This window comes from Mercenaria mercenaria, chromosome 11 (genome assembly GCF_021730395.1).
Source record: "Mercenaria mercenaria strain notata chromosome 11, MADL_Memer_1, whole genome shotgun sequence".
NCBI classification, from domain to species: Eukaryota; Metazoa; Mollusca; class Bivalvia; order Venerida; family Veneridae; genus Mercenaria; species Mercenaria mercenaria.
The window spans coordinates 66,754,676-66,765,484 of NC_069371.1; the positions used below are offsets into that span (position 1 = coordinate 66,754,676).

At 34.2% G+C, this 10,809-nt stretch overlaps 1 protein-coding gene across 1 annotated transcript; it reads right to left on the bottom strand.

The window, feature by feature from the left end:
* Nucleotides 1–1,443: 1,443 nt before the first annotated feature.
* On the bottom strand, nt 1,444–5,843 carry LOC128546628 (uncharacterized). The gene is made up of 2 exons (XM_053517628.1): nt 4,404–5,843; nt 1,444–1,803 (listed from the first exon to the last, which is right to left on the bottom strand). Exon 1 carries the CDS (start codon nt 5,805–5,807, stop codon nt 4,878–4,880), a length of 930 nt encoding a protein of 309 aa, XP_053373603.1. The 5' UTR covers nt 5,808–5,843; the 3' UTR covers nt 1,444–1,803; nt 4,404–4,877.
* Between the last annotated feature and the right edge of the window lie 4,966 nt (nt 5,844–10,809).

The window sequence follows — 10,809 nt, forward strand, 5'->3', positions numbered from 1 at the left end:
TGAACCACGAAATCCACGAAAATTAATCCCCCACGAATAATAATGATTTCACAGGATAAGATATTGTTAAATTACCGTAGGGATATGATATCAGCTGAACCTTTAAAGCAAATCTACAATTGGTAGGTTTTTAATAAATTAGATGTTTTATATAAAACATCACAATCAGTTTAAGTTGGTTGTTTGATCAATATATTTTAAGAATCATTTAGTTTTAATGTAAGCATCATATAAGTTAAGATTTGAAGCGATCAAAATAATAAGTCCCGTGCTTAAAACATTATGTCGTGCGCTAGAAATAATAATTCGAGTGCTCCTGATAATTTAAGCTTAAAACAAGAATGCCATGATGGTTCTAGATAGATCGCCTGAGGTTTAAGCGAAATGAGTTATAAAATCGCATATGAAAAATAATCTGCACAATATCAGGAATTATGCCTAATATCGAGAATAATGTGATAGGTTAAGTTAGTTCCGCACGTTTGATAAACCGGAAGTGATAGCGTAACGTCGAATACGTAGAATAAAGTCTACATTCGGCGTACGGAAATGAAAATCAGTTTATGAATTAATGGCAACCTGTGATTAAATTTATTACAATGGCACTCTTACTATCTTTTTGAAGTTAAAATATGACGTTAAAACATTTGACAAGTAAGATAATTTAAAATATGTCTTAAAATAAGCTTGTGCTGGTCGCTTTAATCATTGTCAAATATCTCAAAAATAAGCACACGGACCTTTACATTTTATTTCACCAAAATGTGAGAAGTTTCATTAAATCTACATTGTAGAAAATTCTATTCACGAATAAGTAATGAAAGCTGTGATTTTCCCACAAACTCTCATTATGAAAACTTGCGTGAGGTCCATTTTTATTTTCAAATCAGTCTTCTAAAAAATCAAGCACATGACCCTATCTTTTTTAATTTGCTGAATTTTCTAAGTATATTCTGAAGCTTTAAAAAATCAGAGTTTTATCAAATTCTACATTGTAGAAACATTTTCGATCTAAACGTGCAGAACTACCTTAAGTGTCCATATTAAACATTACAAAACTTTCATACGTCATGTATGCTGTATTTGCTAGGTAAGAAAAATGTTTGGTTTGAATAAATATATATGTCATCGTCTATATAAATATTTGCATTTTACATTGATTTATACTTTTGATCATACTTGAATCTTAGTAGTATGATAGGTTTGATAGACTGGTCACTTACTTAGTTCTTTCATAGTTGAAACTTTTTTCAAATCACAGAAAGGTACCTAACGATTGTTTACAGACAGGGTTTATCATAATTAAGAGTATGTAACATCCCCAAAGGTGTGTGGTGGTAGTACAAGGTAGCCTCTTGCCCAGTGTTATTATTCCTAGCCCTTAGAAATCATAGGGCGGCAGGAATGCGATGACTTGTACATATTATTTTATTTGATGAACAAATTCGATCAAACAAGTAAAACATATATAATTTGTTAAAAAAGAGTCCAATAATCTTTCAAAAGATTACATCACTTCTCAGTTTAAATGTTTTATCCAGATATATGTGTGTTTTATTTGATGCAATGCTTTTAGCGCTGGCATCTATATCTTAACTTCATACTGTACTTGATTCTTTCCAACTGTTTTTTCAATGATATTTTCCTGTTTCTTAGCTTTGCTATGTACATCAGCTGGCACCAAACATCTTTTTTGTCGGCGACTATCTTTAATTCAAAGCATCAATGCCTTCACAAACCTCTATCTCAGCCGCTTGTTCCGAGACATTCTCCTCTGTGCTACCGGCGAGCGTTGACTCTGGTCTGAAAGGAAAGAAAAATGTAAAACAAAAGTCTCTTAACTTTAACTAGCATATTTAACGATATCATCTCTGTTCTATTTTATTTCATGTGTGTTGTAGCTTTTCTATTTTAAAGGTTATCAAAGACCCGATATCAACAACATGGTATACGCTAAATTGTTGGTGAAAAGGACCACACTGATCTATATGACAGCACATATTTGACAAAATAGTATTTTTCATTCGATATGTTACAAACATGAAGTACAATAATTTAATCTACATTGTTTTCTATAGAAATATTCTCTGTGCCAATGAACAGTTCATAGACCTCGTACGTTGCCAAAATACGATCAAGTGCATGACTGTTATCATTACATGTATTTCTTATTGTGGATGGTTAAGTCCCTTCAATATATCTATAGAGTACCACTTAAGCTGAAGCTAAAGTCTTGAAGAGTATCTACCCCTCAGTATTGTTATATTTTTTGGTCTTTTGAGTCAATGAAATCCATTCAATGCATCTGTATAATAGATTTTCGCATAATCCGTTGCATGTGAGCTTGAGGTGCATTTCACATTTTATAACCTCTCATAAACAGTCTTAATCAAATCAAATCTACTGCTAATATTTGTTTTGGTGCTTGCAAAGATCTTCATGTTGCTTATATCAATGTTAACAGAGTGTATTTATGCTTCATTTGTCTGTGAGTATCCCTATTTGATTTAATTTAAAACTACGATTGCTTCTGTGTTTTAAATATGTAATCTCACATTTTTGACAATTTTGTGTTACTCTGTTTCTATGAGAACTTCTAAGATTTAACATCAAAGGCAAATGTGCAGGTTGTCAATCGAATTTAACACTTTAACACAGTCATATTTCGTAACGTTTGCTTTAGAGCAAAAACTGACCAAAGAAGGATGTTTAAAAAAAGAGCTGTCCGTATGAAAGCCAATGCTCGACTATTTGAGTTGTCCCTGAAGCAGGAATATTACCCAAAATGTTAAAATATCTACAGAGTTTAGATCCAGTATCTGCATTAGTTGTAGAGATAGTAACTTACACGCAAAACTTTAACCAGAAAAGTACAAAAAAGGGGCATAATTTGGCTAAAATGCATGTCAGAGTTATGGAACCGGATGCTATTGCTTATTTTTGCAACCCCGAAGACACATGTGAAGTTTCGATTTAATATCTGCATTAGTCTTTGAGACAGTAATTTGCATGCAAAACCTTAACCAGGATTTTCCAAAAAGGGCATAATTTGGCCAAAATAGAAGTCAGAGTTATGGGGCTTTACCCAGTGAGGTTATAAATGGACATAGAAAAAGAAAGAATAAGTCTCAAAGCTATATGCCTTTAAGTTATGTACTTGCATGTGAAACTTTAACCAGGATTTTCCAAGTCCATAAGGGGGCATAATTTGACCAAACTACATGCCTGAGTTATCGGACATGACCAAGTGGGGTTGGTAATTGACCTAGAAAAATAAAAATAATAAGTTTCAAAGCTATATGCCTTTAGATTGTAACCATATGTACATGTACTTGCATGAAAACACTTTAACCAAGGTTAAAGGGTGCCAGGGTGAGTAGAATAGCTAGACTGTTTTTCGAATGTCGAGCTAAAAATAGCTGTTTCAGTTTGATACTTTTCTTTCTATTGTATTTGTTTTATACCAACTACAAAAATAAAATAAATGGAAAACCACAGGCCGCCCAACATGACATAAATGAAAATGTTGCAAGCTCTGTTTCATTAAGCTTGTTCAGGGACGGTAGCTTCGATCTCCGCCCTTTAGCTAAGTGCTGAGCAGAATGCAATATGAACACATCTTTCAAGTACTAGTATACATACGGTGGTGTACATGGAACTTTCAATGATAAACAGAATGCAATGAAATGAAAAGCGCCGTATTAGCTCTATAGTCATTGTGATTAAATGGCTTATTGTTTCATGTAGTGTTTTATGTCTCTCGGTAGAGTAGCTGCAGGTCATGTAATGTGTCTGATTTTGTTTCCTTCAACATTTTATTAATAAGTTTATTTTGTTTAGTGCTGGATATATTAAAGGAACATTCTAAAGTGTTGAATCGTTTACACAAAATTTATTTATTATGATTTGTTTCTTTAGTAGACGATTCGGGTTAAAACTCTACAATTAAAGATTTATATTGAGATTAATATGTCTTTTATGATCTACCTGAAAATAATTTTAACCGAGGACTTTAAGAGTAGGCGATTATCATAACCGGGAAGCTTAACCCTAAGCCATAAAAGAACAAATTCGATGACATGTTCTCTTTTTTTGAGAAATTCGCAAAATAACACATCTGATATAATGCTAATTGATAAACTTTAACATCTTTAAATTGACTAAAATCACCTAGTTGTGTTTATCCAATTTTGATCTTTCCTGTCAGAAATTTAAATTAGTTTGATCAATAATTGAATACTTTTTTGAAATTTTTGTTTCCGATTGTTTTTTAATGACGTCAAATTTTGATCCCCCGGAAAGGAGTCTATTTATAGCATTGAACAAATTTTGTTTATACGAAAATTAACGTTTTCTTTCTTTAAGAAAATACATAGTGAATGTAAATACATATATTTTACTACCTTTCTACGAACTCTAAAATTTCTTCGTCAGTCTTGCTGCTGAAGTCGTCGAAAAATCCAAATGGATTTGTCTCTCTTATCATTGGAAAAATGTGTTTCCTACAGAAATTGATTAAATCTTCGCCTGTCTTTATTTTGAATAACTGTAGCATAATTTCTAAACCCTTTAAAGGTGGGAGTGAAAACAAAGAAATAATCGCCTGCTCCGCGTTTTCGTTCTTGTCAATCATCCTTGATCTTATCTGAGCGACTTGACCAAGAAGATGTTTGATCTCTGGACATTGTAATAGTACGCTTTCACCGTCTGAGAGGAAATTATCCAAGTCCTGTAATACTTTGACTTTTTCATTTTCTGATATCTTGTGTATCAACAAGTTTCTTCCTGGGATCATGTAATTTGGAAGGTTTCTGTCATACACACACTTACGCAAATATTTCAGCCCGTCTATGACCCGATGTAAGAATTGATTTCTCTCAAAATTGTGAATGTCTGTACTCTCTGATATCCAAAATATAACATTTTTTCATCACATACGATGACAGGTTTTCACTTGATTTCTTCAAAACGGCCTTTGCAAGCATTTTTAATGCACCATATACTTTTAATTGTGTGTCATTAAAAGAACGTACTAGTGCGAGTTCTCCAAGCACTAAGCTGATTCTCCGTTGCATTACGTCATCTTCTGTCTCTCCGACCGGTACAGCAAGAACATCTAAACGTCTCACCTCTTCGATCACATCTGAACTTGGCCAACCGTGATGTCTTTGACGATCACACCACTCATTCACTATCGAGGGATAAGAGCATTGTAAAGCCAATACATCGTCAAAGTTTAATGAAAACTTTGTGTAAGGTAGTTTGCATTCATACGGTTGTGCAGGCCCTTTAGCAACATCATATACAAAGCTCCTTTCCAGCCATCCTTCCTGTTTTAAATGACTCATTGCAGATGTCAGCATTCGATCATTTCGTAGATACTTATGTCCATTTTGCTCATTGAGGGAGTTTTCTATATTTTGTAGAAAACTTGCGTTTCTTGAATCGGGATCTATTTTTTCTTGTATTGACATTAATCTTAATTGACAATATCCGCTTGGTGCATGGTCAAAGTCAAGTTCAAATTCCGCATCAAAACGCTTACGGTCCGAGGTTACTGGGTATGAGTGAAAACCCATAGCTGAACGCTGAATGAAGAGTCTGTCAATATCGCAGTCGAAATGTAATCCGATTCCTTCCCCACGGCTCCCAGCAATTACAAGATCAATATCCTCGTTTGATTTTTGTCTATAGAACAAGCTTCCGATTTCATTACAATTCTTATAGATCTCTACCCGTTTGTCTGCCGATAAACGAGAGTATCCATATTTTTCAAAAATATCCCAAACACAATTTAAGGCAGCCATTATTGTTGAGCTTACGCTATCTATGTCGATACCTAATGTAGTGTTATCGCTGAATGAACAATGCAGTAGTCATGCAATAACAAATATCTGTGGTATGCATTTTGACTTTTGTTATTATGATTGGTCTACAAAGAAAATGTAAATCTTAATAAAACTGCCAAAAATAAAGGTTAATAAATTATGTATATAATATATAGAGGATATTATACGAGTGTCTTTTAATACTGAATTTATTAAATGAGCTGAATAAAATAATGTAATACGAGGCTCTGTCGAGCATTTTATCGAGTTTGTTTAACGAGTGTGGAAAGTCACAAATGTAATATTCTTTTTATCACATGTTAGCTTTTCATGTCGAAACTTCAAACATATTAATTTCTTTTGCAATATAAACAGGTCAATTCGACCAACGTCTCCTATACTATAAACGACGCCGACGTCAAAGCTTTATTGCACTTAAGTCTGTACCATCCCATCGGTTAACATCAACTTAGATGCACGGTGACAAAACTGGTGCAGCTATCGGTAAAGTAAGTAGCGTTAATTAAACAACAAAAAAGTCACCCTCGAGAATTTCAAGGATTTTTCTCTAAGTACTCGAATTGCTAAATGAATGCCACATATATTTTTCCATCGGCAGCTCACTGTCGCCATTGGCGCTTACTCTCTAAAAAGGAAGAGAACATGAAAGTTCACGTGAATTACTTAGGGAGCAACTCAAAATGAATTTAAAAATGAATAATCGTCGTTTTTGTACTGAAATACCTCGAAAGATCAACAGGTTGAACAGTTCATATATTCAAAAACAAATTTCACATGCAAGGAAGATAAATTTACTCACATGCAACTTGCAAATCCAAGTTAACTGTATGCTGTATCCCAAAGTCCGATTTACAAATTAATCACTTTCCCATTTATTTTTCCACCGTCCAATCGGAATAAAACTTCATTTCTGTTCTATGTCGAGCAACCACGCTCAGTCAATGGCACTCTAGATGATATTCAGGCACCAATTGCACCATACATATGAAACAATGCGTTGATTACACCATTTTTCATACGCATGGTTTAAAAAGTAACCCGTATTCTACGATTTAAAATCCTTCCTTCCCACTGAATGTATTTCAAAGAAAATCCTCGATACATCACCCTTTCAAAAATTAATTTCCATAAAATTCTCTACTGCTTTGAAAACACACTACACTTTTCTATCGCGTCCGATTTGAAAGTGACATCACAAATGACATAACACTGAATGACGTCACAGTAGGCTTGCCTTACTGTTGATCCGGCTTTAAATCCGTAAATCGCGGATCAAATGCTATAGAGCCAGATCAATTTAGAAGGGAGATCTAGATCTACATCATTTAAAGATCTCTAAGGGTTTTGAAAGTTTGATAGAATTTATAATTTTATAGTTTTAATATTGTCAAATTATTTTTTCCTGTGTAAAAATCTCTCTAAAATATCAGTTTCGAAAATTGTTAATTTTACCAAAAAAGATAAGCTTAAAAAAGGTTCTCCTTGCTGTTATATCACAATGGTCACTGTTTTGTCAGGACAATATGATCATTTCTATATGTCCAATTGGGATAGTTTTGATTTGTTGAAAGTTGCATGAGACTATGTAATGAGCCTTTGAAAACAATTCGAGCCGTGCCACGAGAAAACCAACATAGTGGGTTTGCGACCAGCATGGATCCAGACCAGCCTGCGCATCCATGCTGTTTGCTAACGGTTTCTCTAATTGCAATTTAGGCTTTGAAAGCGAACTACATGGATCCTGACCAGACTGCGCGGATGCGAAGGCTGGTCTAGATTCATGCTGGTCGCAAAGCCACTATGCTGGTTTTCTAATGGCACGGCTCATTTATAGATGGTACGCCCATGCGCCGATCCAGAGGGGGAGGGTCCGAGAGTCCGGACCCCCCCCCCCCCACCTCCCCGCTTGGAAAATCCTAAAAAAGAAAAGAAGAGAAGAAGGAAAGAAAATGTTTTTTCGAAAATGCAACATTAGGGACCGCATTCAAAGTGTATGAGGCTGCTCCACGTAGAGTGCTAATTCATATATGAATTACTATCAAGGTTTTTCTCATTTTTCCTATATTTCATTCCTATAATTCCCTTTCATATTCATTTTTCATCCACATAAATATCATTTTCTGATATCATAACTAACATGTAGTTTAACCACGACGGTGACGGGCCTCAATTTGAATGTATTGATATCACCGCTAATTTCCGTCACGCATGCGCACAGCCAGAATAGATTTTGAAGTGAAGACTTGAAGTCTTTGTCTCTCTTGGTAAAATATATCAGTCCACAGAAACCCCAGAGAGAACACAAGTTAGCCCGTATCATTTTACTTGAAGGGTGACATTAATTATCTCAAAGATACAAATAATTTTACCTTTTAATTTAACAGGTGAGCTCATAAAATGTGAAAATAAGGGGTATATTGTATATACAATGGCAGTGGAAAAGATGTTATTAAATGCTCCTTAAATGTCCCAGAATGCAGGAAATGTAGCGCTGAATTACAAAATATTCAGAGGAAACATGCCCCGCTATTGTCTGTTCAACAAATACTTATTGACAACTCTTTACTTGTATACGACTAACGTCCACATAAATAACCTCAAATTATTAAGTATATACAGACACATGTTTGTCATAGTATGGGTTCGGCCAGTACACCACTTGAGAAAAATGGCTGGATCCGCGCATGATGTCCACGCACGGTGTTCCGGTAGGGCCATCGCCGTATAACGTACGTGAGCTCGAAACAACGTATGAACGAGACTACGATGTTTAAAAATCGAAACCACGAAACTATTTTGCAAAAAGTCGAAATCATCTCGTATTTTCACCATCGTGGTTTCGCAGTTTCGACTTTCTACTGTCGTAGTTTCGAGTTTTCACCACCATACTTTCGACTTTTCATCATTGTATTTTGGACTTTTCACCATTGTAGGTTCGGCTTTTTATCATCAGTCTCAACTTTTCAACATCGTGTACCGCCTTCCTGATACCCATGCAAACAGGTTTACGATGTTGAACGTAATCGGGTTCGTTTGAATATGAAGGATAATTTTTGTACAAGCATTATTCTGCAATTGTTTAGGTAGATATTTCGACCTTCATGAATTGTAGACTGAATAGAACTATAAAACATATGTATCTAAAGTCGCATTTACGAACCGACATTACACAAACAGTGGTAATCCGTGTTTTATCTCTCAATGATTTCAAAAAGAGGGCAATCTTTATATAATAGAAGTAAAACAAGTTATAAAACACAAATGAGTAATATTTTTGCAACAACTTAGGCATAACAGTTACTATCATAATAATGAACTTTCAGACCTCTATTAATATCATAAAGATTTTCAATTTTGCAGTGGCTAGGTAGCCGGTTCTACCGGAACCTTTAGTCTAAAGGTCCAGGTAGCCGGCTCTATATATACATATCATACATGAACATAGGTCAATAATCTTGATTGGTTCTTATTGTATGTTTGAACAAAATAATGAGATCTTTATTCTAAGGCAATTATACTGTGAAAGATAATTACATATCAAAAGACCTAATTATAAAGGATTGCCGATAATTGACATCATCTATCAAAAATGGTTTTCAACATGTAACAAACTATAAAAAATTATTATATAATAAGCTATAAACATGCCGATGACGATAACGACACTATGATCATATATTGATAACTAAACAAAATATCGGCCGATATGATATGAGCGAGAAAATACGGCTAAAAAAATATGCAGGAAGGCAAGTTATATTTAACAATTCATAACGCAAACGCGGGCGCTCCAGATACGTACGAGGGGAAATTAAGCTGGGCAAGAGAAAGGGTAAGAGATTTTACCTTTTTCTGCTTTACGGGTAACATTAATCTTAAAATCAACCTAAATTTAGGCAAGCTCTTAGAAACATTTAGATCTACTAACGATTAATACTCAAACATCGAAAATATGTTTAAATTACTCTGTAACACTGGAAGTTGAACATGCCAATTGTTCCCCGTATTATCTTTTATTAATAACATTTATTTGAATTCATAAAACAACAATGATACTTTTTTAGCAATACAGTGTGAACTCGGCCTAATACATTTAAACGTCGATAATTTTGTGTTGTCCCCTAAAAATAGTATTACAGGGCGCCGCCATATTGTTTATATACAAGAAGCGACGCGACGTCATTTAGCATTACGGTCTATGGAGAAAAATACAAAAATGAACATATCAACTTCATTTTTTTTTCTTGAAAAAATAAAAAAAGAGATATGGACCTGCACTATATAAAAACATATTTTAGGGCATCATAACGCATATCATAACTTTAAAAAATGATGTTAACCAGATTGGTGGGACAGACTTTAGTGTATTATCATTGTTAAGTAGTGGCTTTATTACACTTCTGCGACGTCAAACATGTGACAAACCTATATAATGCATCAGTATGATGCATCTATTATCAATCAATTTTCTTGTGCGTAGCATAATGACACCGCAGGGGTGCATACTAAAAGATTATAACGTTTTGATGAAAATGTATTTCTTTTTATTAGAAGAAAACAATTATACTGTATTAACTGTTGAGATTTTATCTGCGTGGCAACAAAGCGTGCTTTGAAATTAATTTCAAAGTTACATTTTTGTGTACTGAATTATAGATTAAAGATCAAGATTAAATTGTTCTGCACATTTCAAGCTGATTTTCAGAGATCATTGAGAATGTTTTAACGTCCAAGATAAATTATGTAATTTCATATTTTAGATTTAGATAGATGATAACGTTGTTGAATTAATAAATTTACCCAAATCATGAAATATCAGCATTAAAACTGTTGACGGACGAGTACGACCTAAAGACAAGCACTATTTGCTCAGGTGAATTAAAGATTTGGTGTCATGGTATTAGTACTCCAAGAAAGACCCAGTATACTTGGTTTGGTTCACTATGACATATAAACAGTT

Bases quoted from the DNA above. Each gene is read 5' to 3' on its own strand.
- LOC128546628 (XM_053517628.1), bottom strand. From the start codon at position 5,807: ATGGCTGCCTTAAATTGTGTTTGGGATATTTTTGAAAAATATGGATAC.